The following is a 25062-nucleotide window of genomic DNA, read 5'->3' as shown; positions in this document are numbered from 1 at the left end:
TGTGTTTGGTGACAACTGACGACCTCAATTTTGACCTTAGGACAAAACTAGCATCGGAATCGTATTCTTCAATCAATTTGGGATTAAATGATACCTATTTTGTTCATATTGCGGACAGTCAATTTGGGGGAATTTCTAGCGCTTTTTCAGGCTGCCGGCCTACAGTGCGCGGGGGCGTTATGCAGAGTTCCCGGTAGTTCGCCCCTGTACGGGAGCGGTGGTCAGGGGCGACCAGTGACCACCGCGCCTGCCGGTGCGCGGGAGTGGGGAGCGAGTGGGAACGAATGGCTGACCGGGCGGGTGTCGGGAGGTGGCGCGCCGAACATGCAGTGCCGTGGGCCGCTCCTGGGCGAACCAATATCGCACACTGTCGCACCTTATTGCGTCGTTTTGTGTTATAGCCTCTCAGGTAAGCAGTTCCGTACCGTACTCTGTATCACATTTTGCCGTATTGTTATGTTATTTTTCCTGAACCATACCGTCCCATGAATAAGTACCGTTTGACCCCTGCCCTTGCCCTGTCATGCCTTGCGTGCCGTGCCATACGGTCCATATCTTACCTTCCTTATTGTGTCGTGCCTGGGAAGGGGCGGGGCGGGGCGCACAACTGCGCACTGCAGTTGGAAGGCGTGCCACCAGCCGTCTGGCCGCGTATCGAGCTGAACCAACGGAGTCGAATCGAGACAGAATCGAGCATAACAGCCAACGGCAGGCCGAACGGCAGCCGTCGAGCTTCAAATGAAGAAAGGGCTAGAGAAGATAGAAAGTTGAGAAACGGATGGAGAGACGGGTGCAGGAGGGTTTGAGTTTAAATGTCAGAGCCTGAGAAAATTCTAACAGCCGAAAAGTCGTCTGAAGAAGGAGGGCTAAGACGTTCTGTCCAGAAAGGGTGAAACGGACGAAGGGCAGAGCATGGCTCCAACCGTGAGACAGACGGATGGCCGAAGCCATGTCAGGCTGGGAATGTGCTGTTAATTCAGTCATACTACGAGCTATTTATATTTGGATGTAGTTGGCGACGTTTTCGGCGCCGCCTCCGCCACCTTTGTCATCTACTTTCTCCGCGGCGGCGCGGGCGGCCGCTTTGGCGCTGGCACTGCTCCGGACACCTGTGCTGGTGCAGGTGCTAATGCTGGTGCCGCTGCCGGCGCTGAGGCTGGTATCGGTGGTGTGCTGAGACCAGCGCCAGTCTGGTGTCTGTGCTGAAATCACCCTCAGTCTGGTACCGGTGTTGTGCTGAGGCCAGCGCCAGTCGGTACCGGTGTTGTGCTGAGGCCGTCGCCAGTCTCGGCGCCGACAGGGTGTTCCGACCCCGTCCGAACCACCGAACCCCGGGTGCCCTGCCAACAATGCGAGTTGGCGCCGGCCGCGTCCGCACGCCAGCGTAAACAGCGTGCTCGGCGGCCGGCCCGCGGCGCGATGTAGGTCAGGGGTGGCACTGGCACGTGATTATAGCAGACGGGAAGCTGACAGACGGGGATAGCGCGAAACTGCAGAATGATTGCGTTTTGGCGGATCAATCGACGTGATTCTGGCGCCATCGCTGAGCTATTTTCAGGCTTCCAAAGTTTCATAAGGAGGTATCGCAGGTCTGGTGGGTATCTGTTGTTGTCTTTGGTTGCAGACAGACAGACCACTGGTCTGGGTCTGGGTGCTGTTTATTTTTGTCGGGAGCGCGGTGTGTCGCGCGCTATCTCTGTGAAGCTCGATGGCTCTTATCCTGGTTGGCCTTGGCAGGTCTCCGACACAAACACGTCTGACCGCGGGTCTAGGCTGCATTATCACCCTCAGGCCTCAGACGCAGGATCGCCTTCCGCTGACGTTTCTCCCATGTGCTGGTCACTCAACGTCAGCCCTTTGGGGTCACTATTGAGTGCACCGGTGACCTGCTGACACCACGTACGATGACCTGTTGAGTGTTGATGCCATGCGCACTGCTCAGAATGACTTCCGAGGTCGGGCAATGATGTGGTTCATACATTTACGCTCTCAATGGTTTGAATGAACTCGCCTAAGCGAGTTCATGACTACGAAGCGTTTGATGTGCTATTTTCATTATTTACGCGATGGTAAGTCGAACGCCGCTGGAAACGCTGGTATGTTATCGCCTTATGGTGGCTGTGGCTTGCGCTATGTCGAGAAGCCATTTCTCTTTCCTCATTCAGCTCTTAGGCTTCTAGTTAAGATATAAACTATACATAAGCGTCCTCAGCGATACCACTGTTGGCTGCACAGTGCACAAATATGTTGGCCTCCAGGCTCCAGCTGTCCGTGCCCGTTGGCCTCAGCTGAGTGTGGTATAAACAGGCGGGCTGGCCCAGTCTGTTACCAGGGCGGCCGGCCGGGCGACTACCAACACGACACCCGGCACTGGGCCGGGTCTCGGGCACGAGGCTTCAAACCGACACGGGGCATCGGGTGGCCACATTGGTATCCGGGCTCGACTGCAGGGGCGAGGGGACGGCCGCTGCAGATAGCGAGACCGCAGCTCTGGATGAGCGCGAGCCGCGGCGGGTAAAGACAGGGATGGATGCAGTTCTGAGTATCGGCTGAGGCCGGCCGGTACAGCCGGCCGGCCGGTCAGTGGGGGTGGGGGGGGGGGGTGTTCCCCGCGACCCGTGCTGCGTCACAGCGCCGCCAGCCAATCAGAGACCGCCGTGACCCGGGTTGATGGGAAGGGGGAGGTGGGCTACTGAGTATTTTGGGTACCGACGGGGACCGTCGGTTTTAGACGGGACTTGTCTCGATAGAGAACCTACGCAGTTTGATAGGACGAGATGGCGTATCGCTGCTCCTATCTAGACGTTGGATTCTTATTCCCGCAACTAAGGTGGCTTGTGAAGGAATCCGGGGTTATCTTGACGGGACATGTTCAAACTAGCCTGTGAGTGGCTCTCCAATATCGTACGCCTCTGCGTGCATGAGCATGCTATCAGGTGCATATATCTAGGCATCGTTTGAATAACCGTATATTCGTCATCTATATCAGCCAGGCCTGTGCCTGTATTGTGTGATTTATCACACAAAAGTAGGAATCCATCATTCACTGCGGAGTCCGTGCGTCACCGAGACGGTTTTGGCGACCGCCCGCCCGGGGGGGGGGAGGGTAGGGGGGTCGGAATCGGCACAGGGATCTTGTTGACCTTGTCTGATGCAACAGCGGGTCCGACGCGCCGCCCTGAGGCAGACCGGGTATTTATAGCTCGGCGTGTTCTTACACTCGGCTGCTTTTGGTGGTCTGTCGGGCCGTGCGCCGTGCTTTGAATGATATCGATATTGGAAGACTATAGAATGCAGGCTTTGGTAGCTGGGCTCGGTGCAACGTCGATGAACATGCTGATAGAATTAGGTAGGCCGGCACGGTCGACGAAAATACTCGCTTCAGGCCGTCCCGACTGCCTTGTTGGACTTTGTGTTAGAATTGCGCACAAGCTGTAGGTAAATCATTTTCCAATAGGGAAAGAGTCGCTCAGGGACTGGGTTTCTTCCGTTCTGCTGGTGCACTTATGGTCAGTGACCTGTTGGCTGTAATCGAAAATTGGCCATTTTGTAGTTCGATACGGTTCTCGACTCGGCCGCGAGCCGCACGAATTACCCGCTGCGCCAGTTTTCCTCGGCTTAGTCGAACCTGTTCACTAATTAAGGCTGGGTGTTTTGTCTTGGTGTCAATGCATCCAAAGTGTTTGTGATAAATATGTCGGCGCCTAAGAACGTAATGTGTGTGGCCTGTCTCTAGGTTATTGAGGATAACTCGTCTCCATGTGTCGGGACAGCCTCTCGGCGGTGGTCGCGCCAAAGGTCCGCGGTTCGAATCCCGTGCTGAGTGCGTGTTTGCCCGTCTGACAGGTCCTGGCCATGCTGAGGGGCGACTCAAAGGTACCGGTCCCGGAGCTGTAGCCTGCGCGTGGTGTGCGTTTGCCCGTGTTGTTTATCCTGCCCGTGTGTGCCTCATATTAACTAGCTCGCAGTTTGTCCCTCTCCGCGCGCGTCTGCCTCTAGCTGAGCAGTTTTTGCCCCGTGATCTGCCCGCCCGAGCTGCGCGCGCTAGTCCCCGCTCGGGTGAGCCCCTGCGTTTGAGAGTTTGGTCTGTCGTGCCCCTGTGTCGGCGTGCCGTCCGCCGTCTGCAGAGTTGTTTGCGTTTGCAGGATTGCCGTTTGTCGAGTTTTTAGCCGCTGTCTGGCGATATCCTCCTCCATCCCCCCCCGTGGCCTTTTCTGCACTACCTAACGCGTTTTAGACCCCGTAACTGCGCCCCTCACCCATTCCCTTACGCAGTTGCCGCGCGCAGTTCGGTTTTAGAGCTGCAGACCTCGGTTCTGAGACGAATCGGTAGACTTTTTGGATACTGCGTCACTGCGTGGGCTGTTTGGTTGTCGGCTTGACCAACTGACACATAACATACGAGACCCGGGCTCTCCCACAACGCTCCCCGCCACCTTCCTTTGTCTCACAACTGGAGTGGATTAATTTTAACCCTCGCATGTGTGCGGCGTTTGCCAGCTTCTAATGTGTAGGGGGGGGGGGGTCGGTTGGACCCCCCCCCCTTGCCGTTTGGCCCCTGATCGAGCTAGAGCTTCGCGGAAAAAACGAGCGTGTTGCCCGTGACGAGAGGAAGCCCATGATACCCAATTTTAAGGTCCTAGGTCATTGGTTGACCTTCCAGGTCAGGTCAATGACCCAAAGTCGGGAAAATCGGGACCTGTTAGAAAGTCGTAAAGTGTGGCTGCTAAGGGGTTTTTCGGGGTGCTGATCACGAATATCGTGCTAGTTTTGATCACAGATGATGTCTTGAAGCATTTAGACCAGGTCGGGTCAGGTCAGGTCAGGTCAACCAGTAGGCGTCGTGACGGGTATTCGTAGTACGTGTCAACCGCCTCTGACAGCTTCGTAACATGTTACGAAGTCACCAAAACTACTTCGTAAATGTTCAAATGGTTGCTAAATTCGAATTCAGCTCCAAAAACTAGCCTAGAAACATGTAAAACTCGAAAAAGTGACCCGAGGTCACCCGAGGTCACCAAAGGTCAATGACCTGACCTGACCTTCAGGTGACCTTGACACACACGGGAGTAACATCAAATCACATGTTTGAACGTTTGAAACCACGAAAAGCTTGCAAACACGCGGCTAGTGCGAGCCGACATACGCGAAATCGCGATTCCGGCCAAACATGGTCTCGGAAAAGAGGTCACAGGTCAAAGGTCATTTGGGTCAGGGTCATGAAATTTTCAGGGTAGGTGTAAAATTGAGCAATGCGAGGGTACTGAAAGTTTCGTTGCGATCGGCCGCTTTTTACGCGAGTTATTCGCGAAAAACCATGGGGGGGGGTCCATCCGACCCCCCCCCCCTACACATGCGAGGGTTAAATCAAATACTGTATTGAATGATGGCGATTAACTGATAACGCCTGGCATGCTGCTTGTTGATCATCTGAGTGATATGAGCGACACATTATCGCTGTTCAAAGACCAACCACGCGATCACCCTAAACCGAAAATAGAGGCGGTTCTCCGACAGTAGCCGTGACAAGGTGACAGCAGCCATTCTCCCCCATTTATCCATTGCCCCTTTCGGAAGAATCCCTCAACGCTATGGACTTCACTGACACCGTTTTGTTAGCGAGAACTTTCACATATCAACGGATTTCCACAGCCGCCTTAACCGTATTACTCCCTTCCAACTGTCTCGGACCGAGCCCAGCCACCGTCTAACACCCCGCATCTAACAGCCCTTTTCTTGCCTTTTACAGGCCAACAGTCTGGGCGACTCGTGGGAGAACTTTGACGTGGAGGGCCTGAAGACGGAGAAGGCCACGCGCTACCGCTACAAGGCGCTCACGGGCACCTGGGTCACCGACGAGGTCTCCATCAAAATGGAGCCCGAACACTTCAACGCCGGAGCCATGCGCCGCTGCTTCCGAGCGTGAGTAGTGCTGGGCGGACGGGACGGAACGGGCGGGGAGGCGGAATGGAGCGGAATGGGCCGGCACGGGGCGAGGAGACGAAATGGAGCGGAATGGGCCGGGACGGGGCGAGGAGGCGGAATGGAGCGGAATGGGACGGCACGGGGCGTGGAGGCGGAATGGAGCGAAATGGGCCGGGGCGGGACGAGGAATGGGCTGGGACAGTACTGCCCCACTCACGCCCCGTGAGTCTCCACTCAGGCCCCGGTGGGGATGGGGAAGGGTTCGCTGAAGGTTAGCCGGGCTCACAGGGTCGGACAGGCCAGTCACGTAGGTCACGACAGGCGTTACGGCGGGGGCGGAGTGCGGGAGGGGAGGGAGAGCTGTCAGCTGTCTGGGGGTAATAGGGAAACGCCGGCTGTCTGTGTGCAGTCCGAGGTAGTTCGTGATCTGCGCTGTCGTGTATGATCGCTGACAGCGGATAATATCTGTCTGGGAAAGTCGCTGGAAAAATGCCTACCGCCGACTTACTATTCCAGGCACCGATTGTGCGTAGTTACAATACAAATGTCTATATGTGTCTGGTAGATGCCCAGATGGGCATCACTTAGCTAACAACAGAGCTGTATTGGGTGACTTCAGTTTAGGCGCAGTTCCAGCTCGGCCCCATGCCGGCGATCTCTATTCTTTTGGGAATGCTCCTGGGCCCGGGTCGCTACTCGCCATCGACACTACAGCCACTACAGCAATGGCGTGAGCTATGAAATGGCTTAGAATAAAATTGTCATGCCGGGGCTCAGTCTCAGACGCCGAGCTGAATTATTCAGTCGTCAGACTCTAAGGGTCTGCTTTTAGCATTCGTCAGTCAGCCTGCCTCTTTCTGAGGCCCCACACCGTTTTTCGGCTGTTTTGGTGCTTAGATGCAGACGATAACACCCGTGTAGCGGTCCGACTTAGATGATGTGATCCTGTCCAGCACGGAGTGAATGCCAGGGACGGGATTAGTGAATGGCTGGTAGATCTCGCAACGGTTCCACAATCCGCATGTCTTCAGTAAGTTAGGCGTCCTGCGCCGGTCGCCGCTGACTATTGCCGGGCGTCTAGCAGAGTACCCCGGCGGCTGGCGGCCACTGGGTCGGCCGTCCGGGGTTAGGCAGACCTACCCCCGGCCGCCTCCAACTCTGCCCCTGTTACCGGGGTGTCTGACGGAGTACCCCCGGCGGCCGGTCGTCCGGGGCTAGACAGACCTACCCCCGGCCGCCGCCAACCCTCCCCTGTTGCCGGGGTGTCTGACACGGTCCTCGCCGGCAGGCGCCCACTGGGTCGGCCGTCCGAGGCTAGACCTACCATGGGACGCCGCCAACCCTTCCGTCTGCATGTTGTTCTTGGACAGTATTTGATAACATACCGTCACGTGCGTCACCCCTCCTCCACGGCTGTTACCGGGCTGACTGGGCTGTCGCTGTTAGTTTGTGGGTCTGTATTGAAAGGGAATCCGACTTTGGTTGGGCATGTTTGACTAACGAGAGAACTGATAAGCTTCTGTAGAATAAAGGGGTGCGAGTGAACACAAATGCTTCCTTTTTTTATCGGCGTTACCGCGCAGTCGCTTTCACCTCCTTACCCTGCCTTTCCGTCCGTCTAAACACGGCCAACCCTTTGCTCAAACAGGAAGAAGCTGAGCAACTTTTGCCACCACTCGTCGTGGCACCGCGAGAGTAACAACTACGTGGCCAAGGCGTACATGGTACCGGTGGACCGGCGCACCTACTTCGACGACGTCAAGCTGCAGATGGAGGCCAAGCTGTGGAGCGAGGAGTACAACCGGCACAACCCGCCCAAAAAGGTACGGGGGGGGGGGGTACAACCGGCACAACCCGCCCAAAAAGGTACGGGGGGGAGGGGAGTATAACCGGCACAACCCGCCCAAAAAGGTACAGGAGAGTACAGCCGGCACAACCCGTCCAAAAAGGTACGGGGGGGGGGGGGGTACAACCGGCACAACCCGCCCAAAAAGGTACGGGGGGAGTACAGCCGGTACAACCCGCCCAAAAAGGTACGGGGGAGGGGAGGACAACAACCGGCACAACCCGCCCAAAAAGGTACGGGGGGGGGGAGTACAACCGGCACAACCCGCCCAAAAAGGTACGGGGGGAGTACAGCCGGCACAACCCGCCCAAAAAGGTACGGGGGGAGTACAACCGGAACAACCCGCCCAAAAAGGTACGGGGGGAGTATAACCGGCACAACCCGCCCAAAAAGGTACGGGGGGAGTACAACCGGCACAACCCGCCCAAAAAGGTACGGGGGGGAGTATAACCGACACAACCCGTCCAAAAAGGTGGGTTAGAGGGCGGGACACAGCCGGCACAACCCGCCCAAAAAGGTACGGGGAGGGGAGTAAAACCGGCACAACCCGCCCAAAAACGTGTAGGGTGTGCGCGGTTGTCAGTGTCGCTGCGTTCTGTCGTCCTCCATGTCACACACGCTGCTGTCCCTCCGTAGGTGAACATCGTCCCGCCTCTGTCAGATGTGAGTTGAGTGTCCACTGCTCCCCCAAAGGTGGACGTAATGCAGGTGTGTGGACTAACACTACTGTCCGTCCACAGGTGGACATAATGCAGATGTGTGTGGTGGAGATGACGGAGCGCCCGGACAAGCCGCTCTACCACTTCGAGCACTTTATCGACGGCAGCTACGTCAAGTACAACTCCAACTCGGGCTTTGTGCGCGACGAGAACCTGCGACTGACACCGCAGGCCTTCAGCCACTTCACCTTCGAGCGGTGAGGACCGGGACGAGCCGCTGGCGGGCGCAGAGTCTGTCCCGTACTGGCTGGGGAGGGACTAGTGAGGGAATGGTGAGCTGGGACGGGAGGGTGGGGAGGGACCAGTGAGGGAGGAGGCTGTGCGCGCTATAACATACCGTGTCTGTCATGACAGTTGGGAGAGGATTTGGGAAGGCGGACACTCAGTCATTGTGCTTGCTGGTAAATGATGGCTGTCCCGCTGGTCTAACTTGACCAAACGTTTGTGCCTCTGCCCCCGAGCGGTCTATCTGACACTTTGTGACCTGCTCTGTGACCTGCCATTTGGTCTGTGACATGACCTCTGACTTGTCACCTGACCTGTGGTCTTACCTGACCTGTGTACTGTGACCTGTGCCGCCAGGTCGGGTCACGAGCTGGTGGTCGTGGATATCCAAGGAGTGGGCGACCTCTACACGGATCCGCAGATCCACACCGCCGACGGTGAGTCGCCAGGGTACACCCGATGGGGGCGGGGGTGACCTCTACACAGACCCGCAGATCCACACAGCAGATGGTGAGTCGCCAGGCTACACCCGATAAGGTGGGAGGGGGGGGACCTCCACACGGACCCGCAGATCCACACCGCCGACGGTGAGGATGGGGGGGGGGGGTGAGGGGGTTCTAGTTAGACTGAGAAACAGGATAGAGTTCGTCATTGGTTGTTGATTCAGCGAAAGGGCTTTGTAACATTTTGAATTGCTAACTTCAGTGTATGTTGATGTGTATTGAAGTGCAAGAAAGGCGAGTCCTAGATTGCAGGATTATTCGTCGTGAAGGTTAATATGGTCACCTTCGCTATTCGCCTACCCCTCATTATGAGTACCAGGGAATCCAATCGTTTTGTAACATTGTTTGGTGTCTTGCTGGCGAAATGTTTGAGCGTTTCCCTCTAGCTCCCGATAACCCGTCCGCTTTGCCCCTCTGCATTTGAGAGTTACGGAGACCTTTTGACCTCCCCTCGCCCTCTGCCCACCTGTACAGGAGAGAGTTACGGAGACGGCAACCTGGGCACGCGCGGAATGGCGCTGTTCTTCCACTCTCACGTCTGTAACACCATCTGTCACTCGCTGAACCTGACCGCCTTCGACCTGGCGCCGACCGAGAGCAAGGAGCTCTCCACACAGATCAAACTGCAGGTAAGGGGAGCAGACAGACGACAGACAGACAGACAGAGAGACAGAGATAAACAGAGAGTCGGGAGCTCTCCACACAGATCAAACTGCAGGACAAGGGAGGAAGAGAGATACAGAGGGTCACAGACGAGAGATCTCTCTGAGATCTCTCTCTGAGAGAGATCACAGAGAGAGATACAGACGGACAGACAGAGAGTCAGAGTTACGAGCATTTTCATTATATTTGTTTGTCTTCCTTCATGCACAGCTGATAGTTGCATCTCCATTTAACGTCCGTTATCTCCATCTGACCTCCGTTACACCTCTATCTTCTCCCCAGCAACGCAGTAAGACGCTGTCGCGGGGTCTGGAGGAGGTGTGCGCCTCGCCGCGGGAGCACGAGTTCGACCTGCACGAGTACATGCGGCGCCGCTCGTCCAGTTCGGGCCACTGGAGCGGCGACGAGGTCACCAGTCCGCTGGTGAGTCGGAGGAAGGGGAGGGAGGTCAAAATAGGGGGAGGGAGCGACGAGGTCACCAGTCCGCTGGTGAGTCCGCCGACTGGACTGGGAGAGTGGGGGTCTCCACTGGAGGGAGGGAGGGAGGGGGGTCTCCACTGGAGCGGCGACGAGGTCACCAGTCCGCTGGTGAGTCCGCCGACTGGACTGGGAGAGTGGGGGTCTCCACTGGAGGGAGGGAGGGAGGGGGTCTCCACTGGAGCGGCGACGAGGTCACCAGTCCGCTGGTGAGGCACTGGGCTGGGGGGGGGGAGAGAGAGGGTCACCACTGGAGGGAGGGAGGGAGAGGGGCACCACTGGAGTGGGGATGAGGTCACCAGTCCGCTGGTGAATCCGCCACTGTCTCTGTCAGTGGAGTAGGTAGGGAGCGAGGGAAGCAGTATGGTGGGTTGGGAGATGTGGCGAGTGGATGACTGGGTGAGGACTTTGAAAGTTTGCTGGCGTTTTTTTTTTTGGGGGGGATGAGAATACCGGCTGCCATGTGTTCCCGTTGGCTGGTACGATTGTTAATTAGCGTCATTTCGTCCTAGGCTGATAGCTCCGACCAGAGTGTCATGCTTGCTTAAGAAACTAATAATAATTTGAAAATTTCCTTCCCTTTTGAAGTTTGACAGGACTGAAAAACAAGATCTTTGTCTTCCCATAGTATCGTCAGAGCTGTCCATAAATGTAGGTAGACGCTGCCTCCCATCGGCTCTCTGCGCTTCGCCCGACTGTGCCGTGACCCGGGCTCCCAGACTGCGCTGCCGTGAACTGAGCCGTGAGCAACCTCCTGTTCTATGAGCGCGCGGTGACCGCCCCCTCGTTTTCCTGTTCCCAGGAGGCGTCGTCCCCGCCGCAGTTTTATAACGAGCTGTCAGACTCCGCGCGCGACTCGGCCTTCATCGCCAAGCGGACCCGCTTCATCAGCGAGAGCTCGACGGGCTCCACGGACGCCAACGACTGCCTCCGGTTCCAGGTGAGAGCGACAGACCCCTCGCCAACGACTGTGTAAGGTTCCAGGTGAGAACGACAGACCCCTCGCCGACTGTCTGCGGCTCCAGGTGAGAGCGACAGACCCCTCGCCAGCGACTGTGTAAGGTTCCATTTCAGGTGAGAACGACAGACCCTTCGCCACCCTTCGCCAGCGAATGTCTGCGGTTCCAGGTGAGAGCGACAGACCCCTCGGCAACGACTGTGTAAGGTTCCAGGTGAGAACGACAGACCCTTCGCCAGCGACTGTGTAAGGTTCCAGGTGAGGACTACCCGTTAGATGGCGCTGCAGGGCGGCCTAACGGAGTCTGATAGGCTCCGACTCCGCGCGTAAGGACTTAGAGCTGCCACCTCTTGATGACGCAGTCAGTTGACCCAGCACTTACCATTAACTGTCATGTGACCTGTAACTTGGGTGGCCTTCGATACGCGCTGTCACTTCTATCCTACGTGTCCTTGCACCCCTAGCTGTTCGTAACTCGTGTCGTGCCTTCTGATCCAACCTGTCGACCTATCATCTGATGTTCAGCTTTATCCTTTTCAACTGACCCCTGGCCTGTCCCTCCCCCTGTTTTCCCGATCCTTCCACATTGTGACTTACCCCTGTCCTCCCGCTTCCCTCCTCCAGTCCTGCTCCTGCCCTGAGTGGTCCTGCCCCCGGCCGGCCGCCGGCTCCAGTCCCGGCAGCAGCGGGGACGGCCTCTGTTCGTCGCCCTCGCTGCCGGAGCGGCCCCCGCACACGGTGCCCTCGCTGCACCCGAGCGGCCGCAGTCACCCGCTGCTGAGCCAGGGCGGCGGCGGCAGAGAGGCCGAGAGGGCCCTCTTTCAGGTACAGAGAGACGGGCCCAGAGGGCCCTCTTCCAGGTACAGGGGAGGGTACAGACGGTACACTGTCTAGGTCCGCCGGGGGAGGTAGGGCACAGCCCGTCATCGGTTCGCCGGTGGGGGAGCGATGGTCAGGCGCTGGGGCTCGGCGTCACATGCTCATGTATTGGCGTAGTTGGCTTTATTGTGAGGAAGCTGTATCGTATGAATTTAATTGTGCTGCGTTCCTGTTATCAATCTTCAGTTTCTGTCAAACTTTGGTTCATCCATTACCTATGCGCTTAGCGTTTTCTGAGCATTTTCCTCCTACAAATCTGCTCTACACACGAATAAGCGAAGCGGTGTGCAGTGTCCACTGATCACTGACTTATCGTCTTACCACTGTGTGTCCCCGCCTGTTCTCTCAGGAGGTGATCAGTAACAAGCAGCGGCCGTCCAACATCGAGGCCGAGGTGTGCCGCATCTCCACGGCGGAGGCGCCCTCCATCCTCGGACAGATCCACTTCGACCTGGCCAAGTATCACGAGGTGAGAGTACGGCCGGGTCGCTCGGGTTGCGGACTAGAGGACCGTTGACTCTGGCCCGCTGGTATAAAGATGAAGAATATCCTGTGGTGGGAGCAGGTGTAGCGTTTACCTAAGCTACCCAATAATCGGACGATCAATACGTTTCCATGACACTTCTAAATCGATTTATCAAAATTTCACGCGAGTTTTTTCTCGGATACTATTCACCTTATGCAAAAAAAAGGCGTATATATCGCTTTAGCTAGCACCTATTCCTACATTTACAATTTTAAATGTCTAAATGATAAGGAGAAAAATCATTTTGCAAAATCGGCATAACTTGTGCCATGGAAACGTAGTAAATATGTGGTAAGGTATCTCACTCAAAACCTGTGCTTTGTGTGTTACGTGTATATCGCTCCTTCATTCAACACCATCACCATCAAAGATCTATCGCCATCTCCTCTGTTGATCGAAAATTTCCGCACCCAGTGTATTGTGCCCCGTCTTTTGGTCGGTAACGTTCTCTGACTCTTCCCCTCTCCCTCTCTGCCGCTCACAGGTGGGTCGTTTCCTGGGCGAGGACAAGACGGCGGCGTACGACCGCTCTGCGGGCATGTTCCACCTGGAGCGGGCGGTCGACTGCGGCGTCCGCGAGGCCATCATCACACTGGCCGACATCTGCCTGGGGCGGCCACACGACCTCCTCTCGGACGTGCAGGTACGGGCGGACGGGGTACAGTTACAGGGACGGGTGGTACGGGACGGGGTGGGCCGTACGGGTACGGGGGAGGAGGGCCTGCTCTCTGACTGACATGCAGGTCCACGCCAACTGGCAGCGTGGTGGGATATTTGTGGAGAATACAGCACAGGATGGTGGCTGTTTTATAGAGTCTTATGTCAAGATGGAATTTTTCTTACTTTTCGATGTCTGGAAATGTTTGTCGATGGTTCCGCTCCCTCGGAACGTTATTTCAGTACCCTCAGTTCCGTCAATACGATTTGTTCTAGTTCTGGTGTCATTGTTCTACTATTGTTCCATCACCACCGCCACCCAGACCTGCCGTTGACCCGGCTCGCCCGTGCCCCCAGTTGGAGGACAGCGCGGAGACTCGGCGGCGCGGTATCTCGCTGCTGGAGCGGGCCGCGCAGGCCGGCGACCGGGCCGCCATGGTGGATCTGGCGCGCAGCTACGAGCTGGGCACCTACCTGCCGGCCGGCGAGAAGGACATCGACTGGAACAAGGCAGTCCACTGGTGAGCGTCCCACTGCACGGGTCAGGAGTGGTTCACGTGTGGGCCGAGCGAGGGGACAGAACTTATGGAGAGGGAGACTAGAATAGAGCCATCTGGGCAGCGCTGCAGAATGCCTGTGCTGCCTTACTGTCTATTGTTGGGTATTGCAATTTCTCTGTCTGTGTCTATCTGTGTGTATCACAAGTACTATGACTGTGGTTCCTGTATCTCCTATCTGTATGTCTGCCTACCACAGGTACGCCCTGGCGGCTCTGTGACTGATATCCATGTGCCTCTGTCTACCACAGGTACTTTGCGCAGCTCTGTGACTGATATATTTGTCCCTCTGTCTACCACAGGTACTCGCTGGCGGCCCTGTGACTGATATACCTGTGCCTCTGTCTACCACAGGTACGCTCTGGCGGCGGACACAGATGTGGACGAGAGCGCCGTGGCCGAGGACCCCACCTACCTGCTGATGGGACGCTGCGCCGAGATGCTGAAGGCCGGCGGGCCGCGCCTCGAGCCCGACTACTCGCGCGCCGCCGAGGTGTTCAACAGCGCCGCCGAGAAGGCCTCGGCGGCCATGAAGGGGCGCGCCGCCAACCGCTACTTCATGGAGGCCGAGGAGTGCTGGGCGCTAGCCGAGGGAGACGGCGAGGGAGAGGGAGAGGAGTAGGGAAGAGAGAAGTGGAGAGTGCTGGGCGCTGGTACAGGGGAAGACGGCGAGGGAGAGGGAGAGGAATAGGGGAGAGAGAAGTGGGGAGTGCTGGGCGCTGGTACAGGGGGAGGATGAAGAGTAGGGGAGAGAGCGGGAGAGTCGTCGCTCAGGAGCGGTGGACGTCCCACGTCGTCCTCCTGCAGTCGTTCCTGTTTCTCGGTGTGTACAGATGTGTAGCTATGCCTCTGACCGGCCGCCGGGTTCCAGCGGTCCGCCCCGCTCCCGCTGCCCCCGTGTGACGGTGTGTGTGTGTGGTGTGGTGTTTATGTGTTCCACAGGGCTGTGTACATAGTTCGGGCGCTCGGCGGCGGCGGCACGCCGTTGTAGTCGCGCCGGGCCGCCGCCTCGCCCTGCCGTGATATTGCTGTGTTCGACTGACCGCCGCCCCTCAGGTCAGACTGTCAGTGTAAAATGTACAAAAAAAGTTCAACGACCAGCCGGGCCGGGCCGCCGACGTACGGTGTAGTGGTGAGCGGCTGGACGGCCGGGGTCTGTCTGCGTGTGCGGGGACTGAGATGTTATTTAGGTGGCTGTGTTGGTCAGAGACTGCTGTCTATAGTGCTACAGACTGTATAGTGTCAGAGACTGCTGTCTATGGTAGTATGTGGAGCCAGAGACTGTCTATAGTGTCAGAGACTGCTGTTCTATGGTGTGTGTGTGTGGTGTCAGAGACTGTATATGGTGATCAGAGAGTAGATATTACAATTCTATGGTGTGAGGCCGGACGTGTCGGCACGAGCAGTGCCGCCCCGGTATATCGCTCTCCGTCTGTGTGTAACTGACGGCGGCCGGTCGCGCCGAGTGTGATAGAGGTGCAGGGTTCGAGTAGTTTCCGTCTGGGCTGTACGCTGTAGATATGGAAAACCGGACCATACGGTGCCCACCGCCGGCCCACAGCGGCTAACCGGGGGCTTCTGGGTCCGACGCTTGGCGACTTACGCTCGGGGATTGGTGTTTTGCGCTATTAATGATTTGTATCAGCTCGCAGCACGTTACTAATGCTAAAACGTTACGATATGGGCGCTACCTGTAGTATGAGGAGGTCGCCGGCAGTGCGCGAGTTACCCGCCGTGGCGGATTTGACGTGTACAAAGTAACGACGACGAATGGCCCTGTGCGGCGGGCCGGACCCAGTGCACACAGGCGACTAACCCAGTACATGCAGTAACCTCAGATCTACGTCGGCAGTGTTGTGCGGTGTGCCGGGACGCCCGGCTTGTGTGGTGTCGGCGGGGTCAGTGCGACCCTGGTGTACCGGCGACTTACGCAGTCGCCCCGGGCTGTGTGTGAACTGTGTGTGAACTGTGTGCTCTCCATGTGTGTACTGTGCCGGGTGGGACGACCCCCGGGCCGCGGGGCGGTCCCCCGGCGCACAGTGGTCCGCGCTGCTCGGCGCACGGTGGACGCCGGCGCCACGCGCGCTGAAAAATAAAGACATCTCAAGTGTAGCTGCTGTGTCTGCTGGGGTGGAGTCGTGGAGCGGGAGTCGTGATGTAGCCTGGAGTGGCCTAATGTGTGTTCTCGGGGGAACGGGAAATCGAGAATAGCGACAAACACTCGCCAGATCGCGCGCCATTCATTTCCACCACGACCGTGAGTATTGGTGTGGCCGGTTGGTCCCAAACACTATCGAGACGCCTCCGAACTCGTGTATTGACCACTCTTGGTGTCAAGACGGACATCCCACACGACAGTCCATACCCAGCGCCGATCTCGGAGCTGAGCTAGCACCGGATCTCGGGGCAGCAGTGCGGGTAGTTGACGGTATCATTGGATACCAGCGTACACCCCTCGGAAGGGATGAGCACACCGCACCTGAAATAGCACAGAAAACACTTAATTTGTTTCCAATGCTACCAACCAAATTAAGTTGCTACCTTTTTTCTCAACGTCGGTCTCGGATGGCCTCACCAATGCATAGCAGGAAACACTGCCTGCTGTCATGGGTACGTACAGTGGATCTTATTAGGATCTCCAGACGTAACTAGATGGCGTTGAGCCTTAGTCGAGTCCATGTCAAATTCAAGGAGAGGTCACTACCGAGCTGGGCCCGATAGGGAGTTGGGCGGGGGGGGGGGGGAAGGCGGGGCGCGTGGCGAGATCACGGTGCGGGTGACCTGTCAAACAGCCCCGGCGGCCGGCGCGGTGGGGCACTGCCGTAGGCAAATGGCGCACTCCAGTGTTGTTCCATATCGCGGTGGTGGGCCGGGCGGCCGGTTAGCTTGGCAGCTTGGAAGGAAAGGATAATGAGGCATGGTTTTGCGGTGGCCGGTTCACCTACTGTTACTTATGATGCACCCAGAGTAATGCAAATGTGGCGTTGATAATGCAGCTGGCAATGGAATGCTAGCGAATGCTCCGAGCGCCTAGCTATTAGGATTAATATTATTCATGTCTCCTGAAATTTTCATTGAATATAATTCAAGCACAACGTATTCGTTCGCCAGTTTTTTTTTTTTGACCGGCTGGCGTCCCTTGGGCAAATATTTAGGTATAACGCAGGTGATTTTTTTTTTGCTGGTAAGACGCCTTTAGGGTCAAATCAAGCAGTGGCGGTGGAACACCTTTAATGAAGTGGGGGCACTGCCGACTTTTGGTCCCATTCTTTCCATGCAACGCCCATAGGGCTAATGTTAAAATGCCAAAAATGCCAAAATCAAACGGGGGCACGGTGCCCCGATGCCCCCCCCCGTTCCGCCGCCACATGAAATCAAGTCGCTAAGAGACGACGAGGAAAAGTGGACGAACGCCACATTTCTGTGCATGAAGTCTCGAGTTAAAAAAGCTAAAAGTTATTAGACGTGTAAGCTTAAAAACAATAAGATCAGATAATAAAAATAATTGACCCGAAATTAACTTCTGTTTTGTCTGACCATGATTGCATGTATGACCCCGGTCCAGCCTGGTTCAACTCGGCCCAACCTGGTTCGCCCCCCCTTTTTTAACCCGCGCCCTGCTGGGGGGGTGTTTGAACACCCCCCTTGTGGTTTTTCGCGAATATCTCAAAAAGGGCGGCGCGGAGCGCCGCCGTTTTTGGTACACCTTATTATACATCAATTCTACACATGTTGTGAAAATTTCAGACCAAGGTCATTCAAGGTCAGGTCACCAGGTCACTTGAAGTGACCTCACCTCATAAAAAGTTTCAATGTCTGTCATAGCCACACCGAGTGACCGATCGCTTTGAAACTTTCAGCGATTGCTAAGAGCAATAGCATGTACAAAATGTATATCTCAGAATTTTGATATCGATGACCTAAGGTCAGGTCAATTTTGCGACCTCCCCATTATAAGTCAATGGGAGAAAATTGAAATGCGCCTCTTTTGGACGAAAGACATTATAAACACTCCCAAACACTGAATTACAAGTGGTTTAGACACACTGAACATGAAAATGGTGTCCGTGAGTGTGACCCCTGTTTATGCCCTGAGGTCATCTTAGGTCACGAATGGTATCTAACAGTTTTTCGCAAATAACTTTTGATAGAGGCATGCTAGAGCGATGAAAACGCCATAGATGTGTTCAGCTCGACGATACGGATCGACTGATATGCAACATGACCCTTCCCGGTCAGGTCATGACCTTGACCTGAGGTCAAATTTTCAAGTTGACCTTTCAAGGTCAAGTTATAGTTCATTCGATGCGTCTTGACGAGAGGAACACGATGCCGGTAAAAGTAAGCTCGTACAAGGCTTGGGTCAAAAGTTATTGCAGAAAAACTGTTTCCGAAAAAATCGGCTATTTTTGCAGTTTTTGCCCCCTGCAGGCAAAACCGTTGACGTTAGATCAAATCTGAGAGAATTACTCAGAAAGGGCGTTAATAGGGCTATCGAATGCGCTTTTCCGCGGCGCTGTACCTCTATTGGTTCCCGAGTTATGCGTTGGCTTCTTGGAAATTTTCGACATTCGACCTGGAAATCGGCGAAATTTTGCATTCAATGACCTCTGGTGACCTGACCTTTGACCTGACCAAAAAATTGACCGAAGTGATTTCCTCATTATTTTTGACGCCCTTTCGAACGCCGCCTTCCGCGTATCGCTACGTGGCCCAGGAGCCGAGTTAGAAGGGGGGGTGTTCAAACACCCCCCCCCCCCCCAGCAGGGCGTGGAAATCCAGGACCCCCAGCAGGGCGCGGGTTAATATAAATTTGGCCCGAACCTTTTGAATGGAAGGAATCACAAGGACAGAGTCCCCGCTAAGCTGAGCTTGTTAAGCGTTGACCCTGCCATCTACCCTCCGATCAAGCAATTCCTGGTCTATTGCAGACTATGGTTTTGAGGTTTAGTCTATGGGAAAATGGTCTATGGCTTAGAGTCCAAATTTTAACGTGCGCACATAGCCGCGCACGGCCGGTCCCCTCACTGACTTCGCCTGGCAGCGGCCTGCCGGAGTTTTATAGCCTTGGGCCTGCCACCAACCACAACCATACCCGTCAGGAGGCTAAAAAACGTCAAGCACACGTCGTGTTTCGAACCCGGACTTTTGCAACCGGGACGTGTGCCTTCACCACATGGCACATGGAGTCCAACGCTCTACCGACCGAGCTACCGGGACGGAAATTTACCTTGGGGTTTCGCCTCGTGACATTGACAGACGTCAGACACTTTCGCCGAACTTTAGCCGAAACACTGAGCAAGCTGCGCAGGGCGATAGGTGCTCGTAGCGTTGAGGTTGGGTAACCTGTGAGCTGAACGCGATGTCGTGAGTTCGAGCCCCACTCCCGGGGCTGGTTTTATATAGACACAACCAAAACCTTTCCTTCTACTGCAACACAGCTAAGCACGATGACATCTTTTCCCAATATCTTTCCCCAATATCCTCCCCAAAAGCCAAAATTATCGCTTATAAACGTTTAGCTAAGTTTCATTTTTTAGGAAAATATTTTTGGTCATTTGTCTGGAGCCATTTCAACTCTTCTTTTTTTTTTCTTTTCTGAATCTTTTCGACCCGATAAAACCCACCAAAACTGAACGTGCCAAATGAAAAATATCTAACTCAAATAACAGTTTAGAAAAGCCTCATGCATCATGAAAAGCATCATGCAACTATCGACTGAAAAGTTGCATGCTATGAATACGTCCTAGATTTCAATTATCATTGTTCAACATTTTGGCTGGAACTGACGCTGCCTCTCGCTTGCCCGTTTGTTTGAGATGATGATTCCCTTCAGTCGCGTTCTTGCCGGTTCCACATGAACAGGATACCACCATACCGGAGTGAACGCACCCGCAACCATCATCCCCTCCCCTCAGCCTCGGCGCAGTGGCGGGCGGCCCTGGGCGGCCCACTCCCGGCGCTACGCACGCCCCATGCGCCGTGATACCGCGTCACTCCCCCTCCCTCCTTCCCCCACAATGACCGGTGACCTCACTTCCCTCGGGATTTGGACTCGCCTTACCCCGACCGTAGCGCCACGTGGTGGCTCTGGAGATCTTAAATAGACCCACTGTACGTACGACCGTTCAACTACATATTGGAAGGTGTCACCCGTTCGTACATACTCGGCATTGAGTAAATAAACAAAGGATTGAGTAAGTTCAATGAACAATATCTCCATACGAACTGAGCAGCTGTTGAATGTCACAGCGACTCACGAATAAAAGCTGAGCTCCAGACCTCTGGAGGACTCTCTGCACTTGAAGACCTCACAGGCGGCCGGGGAGCGGTAGTAGTCCTGACCCGGCTTCAGGTAGATCCCGCCAGGTACGTCCACATCGTCCTCCGAGACATAGCACTCGCCCTCCCGGCCTGCCGAGGGGCGGGGGAGGGGGTCACCGCCGGTGGATGAATGCGACTAGACGGACTAGGCTAGTCCTATCGGAGCACTTTGAGGCAGAGCGGGGACATTCGACACTCGATATGTCATTCTATGTAAGTAGTAGGGGAAAGTGGGTGTATTGCGCCCTCCTAACCAATTGCGCCCACCAACATTCCCACGGATTCAATGGCATGTTTTGAATTTTGTGTTCGAAAACATTATTTTCCCCACTGGATAGTTCCTTTTATGGCCCAAGCTCCCCGAGGAAGCCAATCAGCAAGGCTCATTACGCCATCAAAGATGTTACGGCGTTTTCTTAGCTTTTTTGCAGTGTTTTGAACCGTTGGCTATAAAAATGTGTGATATTTGTGTGATTTTCAGAGTAATATTTAAAAAGAAAACCCCTTTTTTCATTATATTTCACTAAAACAGTTAATTTCCTTCAACATCTTTATGATAACTTCCACGCTTTTATTAAAAAGTACCTCAATTTTAATTGCGCCCATGGCAATTGCGCCAGGGGGCGCAAATAGAATAACGGTGTAGCTATTGTATATCACGACAGCATGAATGCATCATTAACTGATTGCAATAAAGAAGGAGTTTAATGTCAGGCAGGGGAGCAACCCGCTGTCGTCAGTCCGCAAATTATTTCTCTCGTCAAACTTATAATGCAGCTGCCATTTAGGCTACGAACTTGTGTAATTGACAAAATACGACATTTTCAACATGGACTCAGGCGTGAGAGGTGACAGCTATGATAAAAAAGTAAAAACTGATGTCATAAAACTGTCGAAACAATAAAAATTATTAATTTTGAGAGAAACGATTGGAAATATAACAGTATAGGCGCATACGTTCACATATATCTAGTCGGTTACAGTAAACGTTTTCGTTGCACTTTTACAAGCGTACAAACACATGTAAAGTTATCTACCTGGGCAAAAAAAAACATCGCGATTTACACCTACATTTATTATTTAACCCTCGCCCGTATAGGGGGGGGGGGGGTCGAACGGACCCCCCCCCATGGTTTTTCGCGAATAACTCGCGTAAAAAGCGGCCGATCGCGACGAAACTTTCAGTACCCTCGCATTGATCAATTTTACACCTACCCTGAAAATTTCATGACCCTGACCCCAATGACCTTTGACCTGTGACCTACTTTTCGAGACCATGTTTGGCGGGAATCGCGATTCGGCGTATGTCGGCTCGCATTAGCCGCGCGTTTGCAGTCTTTTCGTGGTTTCAAGCGTTCAAACATGTGATATGATGTTGCCCCCATGCATAGGGTGGGTGTCAAGGTCACCTGAAGGTCAGGTCAGGTCATTGACCTTTGGTGACCTCGGTTCACTTTTTCGAGTTTTACATGTTTCTAGGCCAGTTTTTGGAGCTGAATTCGAATTTAGCAACCATATGAACATTTACGAAGTAGTTTTGGTGCCTTCGTAACATGTTACGAAGCTGTCAGAGACGGTTGACACCTACTAGGAATACCCGGCAGGACCCCTACTGGTTGACCTGACCTGACCTGACCCGACCTGGACTAAATGCATAAAGACATCATCTGTGATCAAAACTAACATGATATTCGTGATCAGCGCCCCGAAAAACCCCATAGCAGCCACACTTTACGACGTTCTAACAGGTCCCGATTTTTCGACTTTCGGGTCATTGACCTGACCTGCAAGGTCAACCAATGACCTAGGACCTTAAAATTAGGCATCATCGGCTTCCTCTCGTCACGGGCAACACGCTCGTTTTTCCGCGAAGCTCTAGCTCCATTAGGGTCGAAACGGCAAGGGGGGTCCAACGGACCCCCCCCCCCCCTTATACGTTCGCGGCTGGAAAAACACCAATACGGGCGAGGGTTAACCAGCGTGAATAATATTATGAATGTTAAAGTAAGCCGCAATGACATTAGACTGCCGGGGGGTATGCATTCCGTCTCATTCGCTTAGCCATGTTAAAGTATAGGGCGCAATTGGGTTCTAATTGCGCCATCCCCCTGGCGCAATTTACAGCAGTTGTTGGCAAATGCGCCCTTTTACATGTTTCTGAAAAAGCAGCTGTCAGAAGCAAACGAAACATTCTTAACCCTAGAACGCCTAGGGGGGGTTGTATCAACCCCCCCTGAGGTTTTTTCGAAGTGCACGCTAAACGGCTTGTCGTAGCGGGCTGAAATTTTCAATACCCTCTGGGGCAACCTTTGCGCATCTTTTGCCGAAAAAAAAATTGATCGGGTCATGTCAGGTCACGGAGTTATGACGTCATAAGAGGTACAGCCTCCGGCCGGATTTTCACAAACTGAGTGCCAACGCCCGAGGTTTCCTGCCGGTGGTACGGACATCGGTTGATGGATCGTGATGAAACTTCCCATGCATGTTGGGGCAAGTATTGGCTATCGTATGGTATAAGAAATTTGACCGGGTCAGGTCAGGTCACGGAGCTATGACGTCACAAGAGGAACAGCGTCCGGTACTATTTTTGAAAAGCGCCCGAACCACTATTTTGCTAATTCTTGTCACCTCAATGGGAATATGCAGCAATATTAGCTTCTATAGGGAGCAAATGGACCTCCCAAATCCAAAAATACAATCAGATTTCAAAAATTTAAATTTTGATTTTTCGAATTTCTGCCGCCGACTGTGACCTTGCCGACTTCCGGCGCTCTCAACGCGCCATTTTTAGAGCTAGGGAAACGAAATACATACCAAACGATAGAGAATTTATCAAGGAACACGATAGTGAAGGTTTCAAGTCGATATCTCCCACCGTTTTGCCGCAATCGCCGCCGAAAGTTGAAAAAAGTCTATTTTTCCGAAAATTTGACCTTTGACCGGTCAAAAGTAGGTCAAATGTTGACCTAGGACCAAAAAATATACCACCAATCGCGAGATCTCGTTGAGAGCAATCCGTTGGTTTTTCCGCTAAGCTCTACGACCTTCCGTTTCGAAACGCCAGGGGGGGGGTCGTAACAACCCCCCCCCCCTGGTCTTTCGTGTTATGAGAAATGGCCTGGTCGTGCGAGGGTTAATTGATCGGGAGGCTCTTAAATCGTAGCCAATGAGTTCCTCTTTGAAATGGTCACCAATGCATGCTTATATCTCAAGCGATTTTCTTACAATTAGCGTTTTTCCTTATGGTGGCGCAATTCACCCTCCTTCCCCTACCTATTTCCTAGTTTGACCTAGAGTAAAAACAACATCAAGTGAGGAGAGGGAGGGAGGGGACTGAACACCCCTAACGGCACGGGTGGAGTGCAGTTGGCATACATTTCACCTCGTCTCTCTCTAGGCACAGCACCTCCGTTCCGTCGTTTCCATCCTCAGCATACTGAAATCCTTCTCCTCCACGCCGCAACCCCCACTCCGGGCTGGACAGGCACCTTTATCTCATGCGGGCTGCTCCCTTGGAGCGGCACCGCTGCTCCCGAGGGAGCGCACCCCGTAGCCGGGTGCAGAGAGTGCTTGGGGGGGCTGGTAGGCCTGTCCATTCGGACCGGCTCAGCCCCGGCGACTCTTTAAGGGTGCCTGCCAAGACCAATGTCTCCCCCTATATCCATCATCCTCCCGGCTCTGAAATGGTCTCATTGGACCGAAAGGGCCTAACTAACCCAACAAAACAGAAACAAACAAACAAACAAATAGGCACAGCTAGGTGGGGACGGAGCGTCCTGCGTACCGGGGTGGACGGTGGCCGGTCGAGTCCAGGCTGCTCCGTGGCAGAGCCGTACCCAGAGCAGCAGCCCCAGCAGCAGCAGCGGCAGGGGGCCGGTACAGCAGCGGCGGGCGGCCATTGGGGACCGGCTGTGTACTGGGAGTGTATCGTATCGCCGTCCAGGCGGCACTGTCACCGCCGACCGCTGTCCTCCCAACTCACCGCTGACACTTGGAGCGGTGACAGTGACTGGCGGACCTAACGACCTCAGCTCAGCTCGCCGACACCTGCAGGGGGTGCCTCTTCTGGGGACTGGGGAGGGAGCGAAATGCGAATGTTGTGGAAATGGCACAGGGGGGCCTTGGAGGACCTTCAGCCGAGTTTTACGTCAACATTTCCCGATCATTCGAGGTTGGGAGTCGAAAAAGGCACCTCATATTGAATTGTAATGAACTAGCGGATTGAATGCTGCTCACTATGACCCTCCAAGACATTAATTAACCCGCGCCCCGTAGGGGGGGGGGCGAAACGCCCTCCCCCCTGTCCTTTTCCGTCGATATCTCCTAAACGGCTGGAGATATCGCCACCAAACTTTGAGAACCCCTCTGGGCATCAATTCTACATATTGTGACAAAACATTTTTCGAGAGGCTATGATAGGTTCGCCAAAAATGACGTCAGAATGACGTCATGCTCTGCCATTTTCGACCGAAAAAAGACCTTCGCGAGAAGAGCTGTCAGGCCTACAGCTTTAACGATAGAGAAAAATGATGAGACATAAAAGGTGTAGAATTGACAGAGCAGAGCTACAAAACTGCTATCTCGGATTTTGAAATTTTTGAGTTTTGATAAAACATTTTTTGGATATAGATACCTATTAGCCAAAAAATCAAAAACGTTTTTTTGAGTTTCAAAAAACCGGAATATATGTGATAGTACCTACCGTCTTCTATCTACATATCAAATTTCAGATCGATGCCTCGTTTTTTGGCCAAGTTATTGCGAAAAAAACTAAAAAAAAATGATGACGTCAAATTTTCAAAC

At 54.2% G+C, this 25062-nt stretch overlaps 2 protein-coding genes across 5 annotated transcripts in view; one reads left to right on the top strand and one right to left on the bottom strand.

Moving 5' to 3' along the window:
• Positions 1 to 16047, top strand: part of LOC122374959 (eukaryotic elongation factor 2 kinase-like) — a 35526-nt gene extending 19479 nt beyond the window's left edge. The window contains exons 4-16 of one of the 4 annotated variants that reach the window (XM_043354059.1): positions 3847 to 3876; positions 5750 to 5922; positions 7574 to 7748; positions 8512 to 8687; positions 9073 to 9152; positions 9693 to 9847; positions 10164 to 10304; positions 11161 to 11298; positions 11941 to 12141; positions 12545 to 12664; positions 13206 to 13364; positions 13736 to 13899; positions 14290 to 16047. In XM_043354059.1, the coding sequence (XP_043209994.1) occupies positions 3847 to 3876; positions 5750 to 5922; positions 7574 to 7748; positions 8512 to 8687; positions 9073 to 9152; positions 9693 to 9847; positions 10164 to 10304; positions 11161 to 11298; positions 11941 to 12141; positions 12545 to 12664; positions 13206 to 13364; positions 13736 to 13899; positions 14290 to 14557 (1980 nt within the window). In that variant the 3' untranslated portion in view covers positions 14558 to 16047. The remainder of the gene's footprint in view (positions 1 to 3846; positions 3877 to 5749; positions 5923 to 7573; positions 7749 to 8511; positions 8688 to 9072; positions 9153 to 9692; positions 9848 to 10163; positions 10305 to 11160; positions 11299 to 11940; positions 12142 to 12544; positions 12665 to 13205; positions 13365 to 13735; positions 13900 to 14289) is intronic. The other 3 variants (XM_043354060.1, XM_043354061.1, XM_043354062.1) reach the window with 3 other exon arrangements.
• Positions 16048 to 16238: 191 nt separating this feature from the next.
• Positions 16239 to 24213, bottom strand: LOC122374960. The gene is made up of 3 exons (XM_043354064.1): positions 24044 to 24213; positions 20196 to 20349; positions 16239 to 16414 (listed from the first exon to the last, which is right to left on the bottom strand). Exons 1-3 carry the CDS (start codon positions 24156 to 24158, stop codon positions 16324 to 16326), a joined length of 360 nt encoding a protein of 119 aa, XP_043209999.1. The 5' UTR covers positions 24159 to 24213; the 3' UTR covers positions 16239 to 16323.
• Between the last annotated feature and the right edge of the window lie 849 nt (positions 24214 to 25062).

The sequence above is a fragment of the Amphibalanus amphitrite genome, unplaced genomic scaffold (genome assembly GCF_019059575.1).
Source record: "Amphibalanus amphitrite isolate SeventyFive unplaced genomic scaffold, NRLGWU_Aamphi_draft 001747F_arrow, whole genome shotgun sequence".
NCBI lineage: Eukaryota > Metazoa > Arthropoda > Thecostraca > Balanomorpha > Balanidae > Amphibalanus > Amphibalanus amphitrite.
Note: the sequence above shows the minus strand (reverse complement) of the source record. Positions and strands in the feature narration are given on the sequence as shown.

Coding starts and splice junctions, on each gene's coding strand:
- LOC122374960 (XM_043354064.1), bottom strand. CDS start 24,158: ATGGCCGCCCGCCGCTGCTGTACCGGCCCCCTGCCGCTGCTGCTGCTG. Junction 20,350..24,043: donor ACCGGCCACCGTCCACCCCG/GTACGCAGGACG, acceptor GCCCCTCGGCAG/GCCGGGAGGGCGAGTGCTAT. Junction 16,415..20,195: donor CTGGAGCTCAGCTTTTATTC/GTGAGTCGCTGT, acceptor GTGCTATTTCAG/GTGCGGTGTGCTCATCCCTT.